Raw genomic sequence first — 17,369 nt, forward strand, 5'->3', positions numbered from 1 at the left:
AGAGACGTCCGCTCGCTGCTGACCAGCACTGACTTCAATGGCAGAGACTGGAGAAGCAGCAGTAACTCTCAGAACAGAGTGAGAATGAGCAAGACGCTGGGACCGACGTCTTTGCTGAGCAGACTCCACTGCGGCTGGACAAGAATGGGAGACCGCAGCGGAGGCGGCTCGAGATTCCCCCTGTGCAGAAGCGGGAACTCGACCCCTAATAGAGACCAAGCTTTCTGACACTGGGCAGCACATTTTTCTCTAGAATCCCTTGATGGTCTTGAAATTTCATTGTACTCTGCACAGATTCTAGACACCTTGTGCCAGATGTAGCAAAGGAGCACCGGAACATAACCGAGCCTCCTCCATGTTTCACAGTAGGAAAAGTGTTCTTTTCTTGATATGCTTCGTTTTTCCATCTGTGAACATAGAGCTGATGTGCCTTGCCAAAAAGTTCAATTTTTGTCTCATCTCTCCATAGGACATTCTCCCTGAAGCTTTGTAGCTTGTCAATATGTAGTTTTTTTCAAATTCCAGTCTGGCTTTTTTATGATTTTTTTCAACAATGGTGTATTCTTTGGTCGTCTCCCATGAAGTCCGCTCAGACTATGATGGATGGTGCAATCTGACACTGATGTTCCTTCAGCTTGACGTTCACCTTTAATCTGCTTAGAAGTTTTTCTGGTCTCTTTTGTTACCATTCGTATTATCCGTCTCTTTGATTTGTCATAAATTTTCCTCCTTCAACCACGTCCAGGGAGGTTAGATTCAGTCCCATGGATCTTAAATTTCTGAAAAATATGTGCAACTGCAGTCACAGGAACATCAAGCTGCTTGGAGATGGTCTTATAACTTTTACCTTTAACATGTTTGTCTATAATTTTCTTTATAATCTCCTGAGGCAACTCTTCCTTTCGCTTCCTCTGGTCCACGTTGAGTGTGATACACACCATGTCACCAAACAGCACAGTGAGTATCTGTGGCCCCTATATTATTATTGTTATTATTACTAATTATTATTTATATACAGGCCCTGTCACTGATTCCAAGATTGTAGACACCTGTGATGCTAATTAGTGGACACACCTTGGTTTAACATGTCAATTTTGTCACAATATTTTCAGGGGTACCATAATTTTTGTCCAGACCTATTTCATGAGTTTTATTTTTTTCAAATTCGGTAGAAGCATGGTTGAAAAGCAATTTCTGACTTTCATTTGTTCATTTTCATAGGTTTGTTTATGGATTATTACTTGTGTCAGATTCAAGTTATTTCTGTGACCATTGTGGGTTTTTCTGTCATTAAACGAGGGGTACCAACAATTATGACCACGTGTGTATATACTTAGCATGCCTATATCTTTTATATATTTTCTGTCTGCCCCTGGCCTATCCACATAACCAGGGGAATTAAGGACATTAAGGATATTTGTCACTGGCTTGCTGAACTAGTGTGCCAACCTCCACAGACAGGAAGGGTGAGAGTAGGATATTTAGAGAACAGTCATTCCCCCTATGTGGGTAATTGCACTGACTGTGATATTGAATTCAGTAAAGGTTTTTGTACCTTGTTGAACACTTTATTTATAGGATTTTTTTGAAGAATATTTTAATATCTTTAATAAAGTTATACTTTCAAATTGGTTATGTAAGTAGTTATGCCCTTAATCGTTACTTATACGGTATTTATTTTGTAAGCCAAATTTCAGTTACCCTTTAAAAGAAGGAAATGGTAAAAATTCAGATTAATTAAACAGATTAATTTCTGTTGTTATATAGGATGAAGAATTAGCCCGTCAGCTGGTAGAGCTGGGCTACAGGGGAAGTGGAGAGGTACTTAAAAGAGAAGAGTTTGAGACAAGAAAGGCTGCGGCAGAGGCTTCCAGACTCGCCCAAAGAACTCAACAAAAGTAAGTCCCAGCTGTGTCTGGTAACAAGTGGACCACATTCTCTGCATCTCCTCTGTATGATTAGAAACAGTTTTATTGGCATGTGCTTCCCCTCAACTTCAAATAAGGACACTAGTTACAGGTCTGATATTGTACCAAGACACATGTGCTGCGCAGATCAGTTAGGGTGAGCGAGCTGGAAGATATCTGCTGTGCGACCACATTTGACTGTAAGCTACTAATTTATGAAAAGAGGATAAACATAAAAATATGTGTGCACAACCAGCAGACCATGATGAAAGCACGGGGACAGTACATCGTTTCTAAAAATGTATGCCGAAACAGGGGAAGTCCTGGAACAGATCAAGAATAATCACTGCCCAGAATGTCCCAAGTGTTCTGTTAGTGACAGTAAAATCAAGATTTCTCTAGTAGTTTCCTCTTTTCTGTTTGATCACTGAAACCCGAATACCAATCTTGACAGAAACAACGTAGTCATTATTTAGTTTTCTGTGGCAGCATGTTCCCTTCCTTTCCACGAGGCTCATTTGTTCTTTGTCAGATGAGTTTTACTGTGTCTTCAGGCTTTAGGAAACCAAGTAAGAGACTGGAATAGATAAAGCATGAATGCCAAGAAGCATTGCTTACAATATGCGGTACTAAAAAGGATATTTCTCCTGGCCAAATGCATGTGTTAGTTTATTTCTTCTTTATTACTTAAAGGAGGTTTTCCATACTTTTAGATATTTTTTAATATGCAATTTAACAAAGGTCTAGATGATTTTTTAAGAAGATAATGGGTCTTACAGCATGTTTTGTTTTATAACTTGTCTCCTTGTGGAGAGTGACATGCCATATAATGTTCCTCTGGGAAATTAAAAATGCAAACTTGCTCTTCAGAGAGGAAGAGGACTTGACCTCTAGCGCCACTTATTGGATGTAGCAATCTCAAAAGTCACTATCAATGAACTTTGCCATGACAAATCAGAATTTGAATTTGCAGACCCGTGTTTCGGGGTGTTGCCCCCTCCTTGGTCCAAAGCATGAGATCTGATTTGGCTGTGTCTACTTCCGATAAATGGCACAAGAGTTCAAGTCCTCTTCCTCCCTGAAGAAGCAATTTGCATGTCGTTTTATGCATGTCATACTTCCAGTCTGACATTTACTGTGTTCATTTCTTACATATCTCAGCCTGCACTGAACACGTATCAAGCAAACTGAGTGATTTATCTGTGCATGCACACTGTGTGACTAAATATTTTCTGTCCCCTATGAAACATCAATCTCAACATCAATGATCAGATCAGAACATTGAAACGTTGAAAAATCTGATTGAAGGTATGGGATTTGGAAGTGTCATCAACGGGGACCAGGAAGTTTTATATGTCTAGCATGGTGTGACTTGTGGCACAATCGGTTGATTTATACATTTTCGGCAACATGAGTAACTTGGAGTGTGCTTTCATTTTCGCAATCCGTCATTTTGGACAAAAAACGGATCCTGCAAATGTGCCCGCAGTATGCCTTTTTTGCCCATAGACTTGTACTGCCGATGGATGGCCACACGTCGCGTTCAATGTAACATTTTTTTTGTACGTCACATCCGCCATCTCCACGCACGCATCTCCACGCATGCGTGGCCGTAACTCTGCCCCTCCTCCCCAGGACATAAACTGGACAGCGGATGCGTTGAAAAACTGCATCCGCTGCCCACGTTGTGCACAGTTTTCACAACATGCGTCGGTACGTCGGGCCGATTCATTGCGACAGCCCTGTACCGACGTGTGAAAAAAGCCTATCCCTAGCCCTAACCCTAACCCTAGCCCTAACCCTAAATTTAGCCCCAACCCTAACCCTAACCTTAATTTTAGCCTCAACTCCTCTCTCCTGCCGGCCGGCAGATGGCGGGCCCACTGCGCATGCGCCCGCCATTTTCTTTCCCGATGAAGAAGCCGGGCAGGTAGGGATGCAGGAGGACCCAGGGACATCGGTAAGTATGATAGGGTCCCCCGAATCCCCCTATTTCTCTGTCCTCTGATGTGCGATCACATCAGAGGACAGAGAATTACACATCGCTTTTTTTTTGCGACCGCCGGTAAACAGTTAATTACCGGCGATCGCAAAACAGGGGTCAATAAAAACCGACCCCGATCATGTTCTTTGGGGTCTTGGCTACCCCCGGCATCCAAGAGCCCAAAGATTCTCCGGGTGCCGGCTGGCGGGCGCACTGCACATGCGCCCTGTTATGACCTGGTGGTTAGGACAATAATGGACCTGGTGGTTAAGAGCGCACGGAATGACCTAATAGTTACTAAAAATACAGGACAAGCTCTGAGACGTGGGAACTCTGCTGACCGCAATCCCTAATCCTATCACACACACTAGAAATAGCCGTGGATTGCTCCTAACGCTCCCTATGCAACTCGTCACAGCCTAAGGAACTAGCTAGCCCTAAAGATAGAAAAATAAAGCCTACCTTGCCTCAGAGAAATTCCCCAAAGGAAAAGGCAGCCCCCCACATATAATGACTGTGAGTAAAGATGAAAATTACAAACACAGATATGAAATAGATTTAGCAAAGTGAGGCCCGACTTACTGAACAGACAGAGGATAGGAAAAGTAACTTTGCGGTCAGCACAAAAACTACAAAAAGACCACGCAGAGGGCGCAAAAAGACCCTCCGCACCGACTCACGGTGCGGAGGCGCTCCCTCTGCGTCCCAGAGCTTCCAGCAAGCAAGACAAAAATCAAAATAGCAAGCTGGACAGAAAAATAGCAAACAAAAGAAAAACAAGCAGGAACTTAGCTTCTGCTGGGAAGACAGGTCACAAGAATGATCCAGGAGCGAACTAGACCAATACTGGAACATTGACAGGTGGCATGGAGCAATGATCTAAGTGGAGTTAAATAGAGCAGCCAGCTAACGAATTAACCTCATCACCTGTGGAAGGAAACTCAGAAGCCGCAGTCCCACTCACAACCACCAGAGGAAGCCCATGGACAGAATCAGCAGAAGTACCATTCGTGACCACAGGAGGGAGCTTGACAACAGAATTCACAACAGTACCCCCCTTGAGGAGGGGTCACCGAACCCTCACCAGAGCCCCCAGGCCGACCAGGACGAGCCAAATGAAAGGCACGAACCAGATCGGCAGCATGAACATCAGAGGCAAAGACCCAGGAATTATCTTCCTGACCATAACCCTTCCACTTGACCAGGTACTGGAGTTTCCGTCTCGAAATACGAGAATCCAAAATCTTCTCCACCACATACTCCAACTCCCCCTCAACCAACACCGGGGCAGGAGGATCAACGGATGGAACCACAGGCGCCACGTATCTCCGCAACAACGACCTATGGAATACATTATGGATGGCAAAAGAAGCTGGAAGGGTCAAACGAAATGACACAGGATTGAGAACCTCAGAAATCTTATACGGACCAATGAAACGAGGCTTAAACTTAGGAGAGGAAACCTTCATAGGAACATAACGAGACGACAACCAAACCAAATCCCCAACACGAAGTCGGGGACCCACACAGCGCCGGCGGTTAGCGAAACGTTGAGCCTTCTCCTGAAACAATGTCAAATTGTCTACCACATGAGTCCAAATCTGCTGCAACCTATCCACCACAGTATCTACACCAGGACAGTCCGAAGACTCAACCTGCCCTGAAGAGAAACGAGGATGGAAACCAGAATTGCAGAAAAACGGCGAAACCAAAGTAGCCAAGCTGGCCCGATTATTAAGGGCGAACTCAGCCAAAGGCAAAAAGGACACCCAATCATTCTGATCAGCAGAAACATAGCATCTCAGATATGTTTCCAAAGTCTGATTAGTTCGTTCGGTTTGGCCATTTGTCTGAGGATGGAAAGCCGAGGAAAAAGACAAATCAATGCCCATCCTAGCACAAAAGGATCGCCAAAACCTCGAAACAAACTGGGAACCTCTGTCCGAAACGATGTTCTCCGGAATGCCATGTAAACGAACCACATGCTGGAAAAACAATGGCACCAAATCAGAGGAGGAAGGCAATTTAGACAAGGGTACCGAATGGACCATCTTAGAGAAGCGATCACAAACCACCCAAATGACCGACATCTTTTGAGAGACAGGGAGATCCGAAATAAAATCCATAGAAATATGCGTCCAGGGCCTCTTCGGGACCGGCAAGGGCAAAAGCAACCCACTGGCACGAGAACAGCAGGGCTTAGCCCGAGCACAAGTCCCACATGACTGCACAAAAGAACGCACATCCCGCGACAAAGACGGCCACCAAAAGGATCTAGCCACCAAATCTCTGGTACCAAAGATTCCAGGATGACCAGCCAACACCGAACAATGAACCTCAGAGATAACTCTACTAGTCCATTTATCAGGGACAAACAGTTTCTCCGCTGGGCAACGGTCAGGTCTATCGGCCTGAAATTTTTGCAGCACCCGCCGCAAATCAGGGGAGATGGCAGACAAAATTACCCCCTCTTTGAGAATACCCGCCGGCTCAGGAACACCCAGAGAGTCGGGCACAAAACTCCTTGACAGGGCATCAGCCTTCACATTCTTAGAGCCCGGAAGGTACGAAACCACAAAATCAAAACGGGAGAAAAATAGCGACCAACGAGCCTGTCTAGGATTCAACCGTTTGGCAGACTCGAGATAAGTCAAATTCTTGTGATCCGTCAAGACCACCACGCGATGCTTGGCTCCTTCAAGCCAATGACGCCACTCCTCGAATGCCCACTTCATGGCCAACAACTCTCGATTGCCAACATCATAATTGCGCTCAGCAGGCGAAAACTTTCTAGAAAAGAAGGCACATGGTTTCATCACCGAGCCATCAGAACTTCTTTGCGACAAAACAGCCCCTGCTCCAATCTCAGAAGCATCAACCTCGACCTGAAACGGGAGCGAAACATCAGGCTGGCACAACACAGGAGCAGAAGAAAAACGACGCTTCAACTCCTGAAAAGCTTCCACAGCCGCAGAAGACCAATTGACCACATCAGCACCCTTCTTGGTCAAATCAGTCAACGGTTTAGCAACACTAGAAAAATTACTGATGAAGCGACGATAAAAATTAGCAAAGCCCAGGAACTTTTGCAGACTCTTCACAGATGTAGGCTGAGTCCAATCATAAATGGCCTGGACTTTAACAGGGTCCATCTCGATAGTAGAAGGGGAAAAAATGAAACCCAAAAATGAAACCTTCTGAACTCCAAAGAGACACTTTGACCCCTTCACAAACAAAGAATTCGCACGAAGGACCTGGAACACCATTCTGACCTGCTTCACGTGAGACTCCCAATCATCCGAGAAGACCAAAATATCATCCAAATATACAATCAGGAATTTATCCAGGTACTCTCGGAAGATGTCATGCATAAAGGACTGAAATACTGATGGAGCATTGGAAAGCCCGAATGGCATAACCAGGTACTCAAAATGGCCCTCAGGCATATTAAATGCTGTTTTCCATTCATCGCCCTGTTTAATACGCACAAGATTATACGCACCACGAAGATCTATCTTGGTGAACCAACTAGCCCCCTTAATCCGAGCAAACAAATCAGACAGCAGCGGCAAAGGGTACTGAAATTTGACTGTAATTTTATTAAGAAGGCGGTAATCAATACAAGGTCTCAAAGAACCATCCTTCTTGGCCACAAAAAAGAACCCTGCTCCCAATGGTGACGACGACGGGCGAATATGACCCTTCTCCAAGGATTCCTTTATATAACTCCGCATAGCGGCATGTTCTGGCACAGAAACTTACTACCAGGAATCAAATTGATAGCACAATCGCAATCCCTATGAGGAGGAAGGGCACTGGATTTGGGCTCATCAAATACATCCCGGTAATCCGACAAAAACTCCGGGACTTCAGAAGGGTGGATGACGAAATAGACAAAAATGGAACATCACCATGTACCCCCTGACAACCCCAGCTGGACACAGACATAGATTTCCAATCCAATACTGGATTATGGACCTGTAGCCATGGCAACCCCAAAACGACCACATCATGCAGATTATGCAACACCAAAAAGCGAATATCCTCCTGATGTGCAGGAGCCATGCACATGGTCAATTGAGTCCAGTAATGAGGCTTATTCTTGGCCAAAGGCGTAGCATCAATTCCTCTCAATGGAATAGGATACTGCAAGGGCTCAAAGAAAAAACCACAGCGCCTAGCAAACTCCAAGTCCATCAAATTCAGGGCAGCGCCTGAATCCACAAACGCCATAACAGAATAGGATGACAAAGAGCAAATCAGAGTAACGGACAAAAGAAATTTCGACTGTACCGTACCAATGGTGGCAGACCTAGCGAACCGCTTAGTGCGCTTAGGACAATCGGAGATAGCATGAGTGGAATCACCACAGTAAAAACACAGCCCATTCCGACGTCTGTGTTCTTGCCGTTCAGCTCTGGTCAAAGTCCTATCACATTGCATAGGCTCAGGTCTATGCTCAGATAATACCGCCAAATGGTGGACAGCTTTACGCTCATGCAAGCGTCGATCGATCTGAATGGCCAAAGACATAGACTCATTCAGACCAGTAGGCATGGGAAATCCCACCATGACATCCTTAAGGGCTTCAGAGAGACCCTTTCTGAAAATTGCTGCCAGGGCACATTCATTCCACTGAGTGAGTACAGACCACTTTCTAAACTTCTGACAATATATCTCCGCTTCATCCTGACCCTGACACAGAGCCAGCAAGATTTTCTCTGCCTGATCCACTGAATTAGGTTCGTCATAAAGCAATCCAAGCGCCAGGAAAAAGGCATCAACATCACGCAATGCTGGATCTCCTGGCGCAAGGGAAAAGGCCCAGTCTTGAGGGTCGCCACGTAACAAAGAAATAATGATTTTCACTTGTTGAACAGGGTCACCTGAGGAGCGGGGTTTCAAAGCCAGAAATAGTTTACAATTATTTTTAAAACTCAGAAACTTAGCTCTATCTCCAGAAAACAAATCAGGAATAGGAATTCTAGGTTCTAACATAGAATTCTGAACCACAAAGTCTTGAATGTTCTGTACACTTATAGTGAGATGATCCACACAAGAGGATAGACCCTGAATGTCCATCTCTACACCTGTGTCCTGAACCACCCAGATGTAAAGGGGAAAAGAAAGACAAAACACAGTGCAAAGAAAAAAAATGGTCTCAGAACTTCTCTTATCCCTCTATTGAGATGCATTAATACTTTGGGCCACCTGTACTGTTATGACCTGGTATTTAGGACAATAAAGGACCTGGTGGTTAAGAGCCACGGAATGACCTGATAGTTACTAATAATACAGGACAAGCTCTGAGACGTGGGAACTCTGCTGACCGCAATCCCTAATCCTATCACACACACTAGAAATAGCCGTGGATTGCTCCTAACGCTCCCTATGCAACTCGTCACAGCCTAAGGAACTAGCTAGCCCTAAAGATAGAAAAATAAAGCCTACCTTGCCTCAGAGAAATTCCCCAAAGGAAAAGGCAGCCCCCCACATATAATGACTGTGAGTAAAGATGAAAATTACAAACACAGAGATTAAATAGATTTAGCAAAGTGAGGCCCGACTTACTGAACAGACAGAGGATAGGAAAGGTAACTTTGCGGTCAGCACAAAAACTACAAAAAGACCACGCAGAGGGCGCAAAAAGACCCTCCGCACCGACTCACGGTGCGGAGGCGCTCCCTCTGCGTCCCAGAGCTTCCAGCAAGCAAGACAAAAATCAAAATAGCAAGCTGGACAGAAAAATAGCAAACAAAAGAAAAACAAGCAGGAACTTAGCTTCTGCTGGGAAGACAGGTCACAAGAATGATCCAGGAGCGAACTAGACCAATACTGGAACATTGACAGGTGGCATGGAGCAATGATCTAAGTGGAGTTAAATAGAGCAGCCAGCTAACGAATTAACCTCGTCACCTGTGGAAGGAAACTCAGAAGCCGCAGTCCCACTCACAACCACCAGAGGAAGCCCATGGACAGAACCAGCCAAAGTACCATTTGTGACCACAGGAGGGAGCTTGACAACAGAATTCGCAACAGCGCCCGCCATTTTTTTGCCGGAAAAAGATGGCAGCGCTCATCGGGAGCCATGAGGAGCACCGGGGGAGACAGGTGAGTATCAGGGGGCTATCGGGGTCCCCATTTCTCTGTCCTCTGATGTGCGATCACATCGGAGGACAGAGAAATTAAAAGGGAAATCACGTTTTTTTTGCGATCGCCGTTAAACGGTAATTACCAGCGATCGCAACTCAGGGGTCGGTAAAAAAACCCCGAATCATGTTCTCTGGGGTCTCGGCAACCCCAGGCAACCGGGACCCCAGAGAAAATCCGACTCTGGGGGGCGCTATTCACTTTTTCCACAGCGCTGTTAGTTAACGGCGCTGTGGTTTAAGTACCCTTAACTGCCACTGTTAAAAGGCGTATCGGCGGTCGTTAAGGGGTTAAATCACCCCCCCTTTCGCCCCATTTAAAATAAAACAATAAAAGAAATCAAAACTATACATATTTGGTATCGCAGCGTTCAGAATCGCCCGATCTATCAATAAAAAAAAGGATTAAGTTGATTGCTTAACAGCCTAGCGAGAAAAAAATTGAAACGCCAGAATTACGTTTTTTTGGTCGCCGCGACATTGCATTAAAATGTAATATCGGGCGATCAAAAGAACGTATCTGCACCAAAATGGTATCACTAAAAACAACAGCTCGACATGCAAAAAATAAGCCTTTACCTGACTCCAGATCACGAAAAATGGAGACGCTACGGGTATTGGAAAATTGCACATTTTTTTTTCAAGAAAAGTTTGGATTTTTTTTACCACTTAGATAAAACGTAACCTAGACATGTTTGGTGTCTATGAACTCGTAATGACTTGGAGAATCAAAATGGCAGGTCAGTTTTAGCATTTAGTGAAACTAGCAAAAAAGCCAAACAAAAAACAAATGTGGGATTGCACTTTTTTTGCAATTTCACCGCACTTGGAATTTTTTTCCCGTTTTCCAGTTCATGATATGCTAAAACCAATGATGTCATTGAAAAGTGCAACTTGTCCCGCAAAAAACAAGCCCTCACATGGCCATATTGACAGAAAAATAAAAAAGTTATGGCTCTGGGAAGAAGGGGAGCGGAAAACGAGAACGCAAAAACGGAAAAGGGCAAGGTCGTGAAGGAGTTAATGATAGTTCTGAGGGCTATCTTACACTTGCTGTATTATTATTATTATTATTTATTTATATAGCCACATTAATTCCATGGTGCTGTACATGAGGAGGGGTTACATCAAAATACAAATATCACTTACAGTAAACAAAACTAAATGACAGACTGGTACAGAGGGAAAAGGACCCTGCCCTTGCGGGCTTACATTCTACAGGATTATGGGGAAGGAGACAGTAGGTCAAGGGTTGCAGTAGCAGGTCACCGAACCCTCACCAGAGCCCCCAGGCTATTAAGACGAGCCAAATGAAAGGCACGAACCAAATCGTCAGCATGAACATCGGAGGCAACAACCCAAGAATTATCCTCCTGGCCATAACCCTTCCATTTGACCAGCATTGGAGGTGCTGGCTTGCCCTGCTGCTAGTGTGTTATCCGAACGCCTCTTTAGTGCCGCAGGTTGTGTACTAACAGACCGTCGCATGCGACTATCCTCCGATAACGTTGACCGGCTTACTTTTATGAAAATGAACAAGGCCTGGATCTTGCAGGAATTTGCCACTCCTCTTCCAGACTAAATAATTGGTTGGCAACTGTATCCAGGTCTCCTATTGTGTTCATGTTTCTACCACCTGAACTGTAATCCCTGGGCTCCAACACCACCAGTTGCTACTCAGAAGTGCCGTCTGCACAGAGAAAAACACTAGCTCCTGTGTTAGTGGGGTTCAGTAACGTCAGCTGCTCCCCTGCTGTGTATCCGGCAATTGCTCCTGCTCCTTCCACGCTCACACTACGACAGATATCAAACTTGCTCCAATTAGGCCTCAGCCTACACCCTGATTGACCCTGGGCTCCAACACCACCAGTTGCTGCTCGGAAGTGCCGTTTGCACAGAGAAAAACACTCGCTCCTGTGTTAGTGGGGTTCAGTAACGTCAGCTGCTCCCCTGCTGTGTATCCAGCAATTGCTCCTGCTACCTCCACCTTGACACAACAACATATTTTAAACTGATTTGAGTGCAAGCCTCGGCCTACACTCTGCTTCTCCTGGATTCCCTGGGCTCCAACACCACCAGTTGCTGCTTGGAAGTGCCGTCTGCACAGTCAACACTTGCTGCCGTGTTATTGGGTTTCAGTAACGTCAGCTGATCCCCAGCTGTGTATCCGGCAATTGCTCCTGCCACCGCCACACTCACACTACTACAGAAATTAAAGGGAACCTGTGCCCCCCCAGGCATTTGTAACTGAAAGAGCCACCTTGTGCAGCACTAATGCTGCACAACGAAATGGTGGCTCTTTTAGTTATGCTCCTTGCACACGCTGAACTTAAAACTTATAAAATGTGTCCCCTCATACCATGAAACCGTCCCGGAGGTGGGACTTCCCTTCATAATGAGAAGCAGCACAGCCGTCATTCATACCCCCTTGGCGCCGGGAACCGCCTCCTCAGCATTGTTTGAATCTGTCCCGGAGCCTGTGCTGTTATGTTAAACCTTGGGCATGCGCAGTTAGCGCTGCTCGTCTTCTGACATTATTTGTTGTCAGGCTGACTGCGCCTAAAATAAAAAAGTAGGCTAAATGCAGTTCAAAATTGGTAACAGGAGTACACAGGCGGCATAGCTTTGTTCAGCGGAGGACAACTGTAATGAGAGGCTCACACAGTTACTAGGCCCAAATAAGTAAGTAGGCTAAATGCAGTTCAAAATTGGTAAGAGGAGTATACTGGCGGCATAGCTTTGTTCAGCGGAGGAGGACAACTGTAATGAGAGGCTCACACAGTTACTAGGCCCAAGTAAGAAAGTAAGCTAAATGCAGTTCAAAATTGGTAAGAGGAGTACACAGGCGGCATAGCTTTGTCCAGCGGAGGAGGACAACTGTAATGAGAGGCTCACACAGTTACTAGGCCCAAATAGGTAAGTAGGCTAAATGCAGTTCAAAATTGGTAACAGGAGTTCACACGTGCAGTTGGCTCCTCAGTTCTAGGTGAGACATGCTCTCCTTTGGTACGCATTCTTATATCCACCAGGCTGGGTGTATGCTATAGTGGCACCTTGTATAAATTATCGGCGGTATGTGGAATGAGCACACCTGTGGGTTACTAAAATTGATGACTGTTGCCGCAATGACCCTGGTTCACATTAATGAAGGTAGTGCACATGCGGTATACCTCTAAGGAGGGGTTCTTTATCTCAAATAGATCTATGTTATGGTTGCACTGATGTAATTATATATCTGATATTGTACTGAGGGCCACCTTTATCTGGTGTCTTTGTCTACCAACACTTTCATCACTTTGTTTGTGTTTTTAATTGTTTGTTGATTGGTATTTAATAAAGATTTTTGTTACTTTTTATACGAAAACTCCAAGTTTTTCTCCGGTTTTTCCATGTGTGCTGGGAATGCCTGAACCAAACGGTCTACAAGAGTTGCTTGTTTGGTAGCTAATATTTGCTCAAGGTTCTCATGTGGCATGATATTTTGTAATTTTCCTTTGTATTGTGGACCCAGGAGGCAGGCCAACCAGTAATCGTCATCGGTCATCATTTTGATAATGCGGGGGTCCCTTTTTTAGGATACGCAAGGCATACTCTGCCATGTGGGCCAATGTTCCAGGTGTCAAATCACTGCTTGTGCTGGGTCGAGGAGCACTTTCTTCACTCCTCCTCGGCTGCAGACGCCTGCTCCTTGATGTGCGTCAAACTTTGCATCAGCAGACGCTTTAATGGGATGCTCATGCTTATGATGGCGTCAACTGCACTTACCAGCTGTGTGCATTCCTCAAAACACTGAAGGACTTAACAGAGGTCTTGGAGCTTCGACCACTGCACACCAGACAACTCCATGTCTGCCATCCAACTGCCTGCCCGTGTATGTGTATCCTCCCACAAATAAATGACAGCATGCCTCTGTTCGCACAGCCTCTGAAGCATGTGCAGTGTGGAGTTCCACCTTGTTGCAACATCGATTATTAGGCGGTGCTAGGGAAGATTCAGCGATCGCTGATGGTTCTGCATACGGCTGGAGTGTACGGGCGACCGGCGGATATGCGAGCAAAGTCTTCGCACCTTCAGGAGCAGGGCTGGTAACTCCGGATAATTTTTCAGGAAGCACTGCACCACCAGGTTCAAGGTGTGAGCCAGGCAAAGTATGTGTTTAAGTTCTGAAAGGGCTATGGCAGCCTTAAAATTCCTTCCGTTATCACTGACTACCTTGCCTGCCTCAAGATGTACACTGCACAGCCATGACTGAGTTTCTTGCTGCAAGTACTCGGCCAGTACTTCCGCGGAGTGTCTGTTGTCGCCCAAACACTTAATTTGTAGCACAGCCTGCTGACGCTTACCACTAGCCATTCCATAATGGGACACCTCGTGTGCAACACTGGCAGCTGCGGATGGAGTGGTCGTGCGACTGCGCTCTGTGAACAAGCTTTCACTTGAGGAGGAGGAGGAGGGGTGGCGATCGCCTAAAGCAAACTGTTTCCTAGACCGTGGTCTAGGCAGAACTGTCCCACTATGGCTGTCTCCTGTGGACCCTGCATCCACCACATTAACCCAGTGCGCCATGATGGACACGTAACGTCCCTGGCCATGCCCGCTGGTCCATGCATCTGTTGTGAGGTGCACCTTTCTACTGACTGATTGCCTCAGTGCATGGACAATGCTGTCTTTGACATGCTGGTGGAGGGCTGGGATGGCTTTTCTCGCAAAGAAGTGTCGACTGGGTAGGTCATAGCGTGGTGCTGCGTAGGCCATCAGGGCTTTGAAAGCTTAGCTTTCAACCAACCGATAGGGCATGATCTCTAATGAGATTAATCAAGCAATGTGGGTGTTCAAACGCTGTGTGCGCGGATGACAGGATGACTACTTTCTTTTCCTAACGAGAGTCTCTTGTAGGGTGAGCTGGACTGGAGAGCTGCATATGGTGGAACTAGCGGGGGTGGTGGTGGACATGGCAGATTGAGAGAGGGTTGGTGATGGTATTCTTGATGTTGGCCTACATACAGTGTTTCCTACCAAGAACTTTCTGATTCCCTAACTGCTTTGGCCTTGCGACGATACCTCCACATGTGCTGCTGGTGGTGTCCTAACCGGTGGGCTTACTGTGAGGGAACAATGTAGCGTTGCTGACTACCTTCATTCTGAGCAGGTGCACCAATGGTACTGGACGTTTGGTAGTTAATCCAGCCTTGCAAGTGCATGCTAGTTAAATGTCTACGCATGCACGTTGTATTTAAATTTAGGAGATTCTTCCCTCTGCTAAAGGTCTTTGAGCAATTCTTACAGATAAGTTTGCACTGATCATTCGGATCTTGGTTAAAAAATTCCCACACTGCACTCTTCCTACTATGGATTACCTTTTCAGGCATTGCACACTGTGCTACTTTCACCGTATGGCCACACTGTCCTAACACTGTTTTTGGTTTTGACAAACATTTTTGGCCAGATATGGGCCTGCCAGATGAAAGCAGTTGCGATGTAGATGGCTGCTGCGGATCATCCGCCTCCGCTTCCGAGCTACTGGCAGCGGCACCCTCTTCCCCCATTGGCTGCCAATCTGGGTCAGCAAATGGGTCATCTATCACCTCCTCTTCAATGTCATGTGCACCTTTCTCTGTGTCACCGTGTAAGGTGTTATAGCGTTCGAGACAGGGCACCATAGTCTCATCAGGGTCAGATTCTGGCTCAGTACACTGCGAGGGCAATGTGGTGATCTGAGTCAATGGAACAGCATAATCATCTAGCTGTGGCTTTGAATCTGTGCACTCCATGTCCGATTCGTCTTGTAATGGGCATTTAACAATTTCCTTCTCTAACCCAGGCACGGTATGTGTAAAGAGCTCCATGGAGTAAACTGTAGTGTTGAATGCCGCATCCTTCACTTTTGATTTGGGTGAAGAACACAAGAAAGTGACTTGTTCCTGACTGGGAGCATCCACTGATGACTCGCTGCTTTTAGATTTCGAACCTTCTGAAGAGGAGGCGAAAGAGCTAGAGGCTGAGTCAGCAAGGAAAGCCAAAACTTTTTCCTGCTGCTCCAGCTTTAAAAGCTGTTTTCCTACTCCCAGATAAGGGAGCCTTCGAGGCCTTGTGTAACCAGACGATGATGCTGGCTCAACACCTCGAGCCTTTGGTGCTATTTTGCTTTTCCCACTACCACCAGATGCTCCACCACCACCATCAGTATCAGCTGGCAACGACCGCCCATGGCCTCTTCCACCAGACTTCCTCACTTTTGGAAAAATCTAACCAAAATGACAACCATTATATGGTACTATGAAACAAGGTAGAAGGTGTATATAAAATTGTGGAGAATTTAAATCTCCCTTTTTTTGGTGGGGGAGACTGCAACAAAATTCAGGCGTAGTGTATTACACTACACAATGTAAGTGGCAGAACGTGGCTGGCTGATATACGACAAACTAACAGAACTGACGTAGATCCACTTAGTGCCAATTTAAATCTCCCTTTTTTGGGGGGGAGACTGCACCAAAACTTCGGCCCAGTGTATTACACTACACAATGTAAGTGGCAGAACGTGGCTGGAAGATGTGCGACAAACTAACAGAACTGTGACGTAGATCCACTTAGTGCCAATTTAAATCTCCCCTTTTTTGGGGGGGAGACTGCACCAAAACTCAGGCCCAGTGTATTACACTACACAATGTAAGTGGCAGAATGTGGCTGGAAGATGTACGACAAACTAACAGAACTGTGACATAGATCCACTTAGTGCCAATTTAAATCTCCCTTTTGGGGGGGGGGGGAGACTGCAACAAAACTCAGGTGTAGTGTATTACACTACACAATGTAAGTGGCAGAACGTGGCTGGCTGATATACGACAAACTAACAGAACTGACGTAGATCCACTTATTGCCAATTGAAATCTCCCTTTTTTGGGGGGGAGACTGCACCAAAACTCAGGCCCAGTGTATTACACTACACAATGTAAGTTGCAGAACGTGGCTGGAAGATGTACGACAAACTAACAGAACTGATGTAGATCCACTTAGTGCCAATTTAAATCTCCCTTTTTTTGGGGGGGAGACTGCAACAAAAATCAGGCCCAGTGTATAACACTACACAATGTAAGTGGCAGAATGTGGCTGGAAGATATAAGACAAACTAACAGAAGTGACGTAGATCCACTTAGTGCCAATTTAAATCTCCCTTTTTTGGGGGGAGACTGCAACAAAACTCAGGCGTAGTGTATTACACTACACAATGTAAGTGGCAAAACAAAAAATACAAGGGTTGTAGTACAATTTCAATCTCCCTACAATGATCTCAGGACAAGTATAGCAGCAATAAAAAGGACTGCTGCACAC

The 17,369-nt window shown here is 45.7% G+C and overlaps 1 protein-coding gene across 2 annotated transcripts in view; it reads left to right on the forward strand.

The window, feature by feature from the left end:
- Nucleotides 1-17,369, forward strand: part of CFAP299 (cilia and flagella associated protein 299) — a 967,879-nt gene that overhangs the window by 83,155 nt on the left and 867,355 nt on the right. For both annotated transcript variants that reach the window (XM_069745705.1, XM_069745706.1), the window contains exon 2: nt 1,768-1,898. In XM_069745705.1, the coding sequence (XP_069601806.1) occupies nt 1,768-1,898 (131 nt within the window). The remainder of the gene's footprint in view (nt 1-1,767; nt 1,899-17,369) is intronic.

This window comes from Ranitomeya imitator, chromosome 1 (genome assembly GCF_032444005.1).
Source record: "Ranitomeya imitator isolate aRanImi1 chromosome 1, aRanImi1.pri, whole genome shotgun sequence".
NCBI classification, from domain to species: Eukaryota; Metazoa; Chordata; class Amphibia; order Anura; family Dendrobatidae; genus Ranitomeya; species Ranitomeya imitator.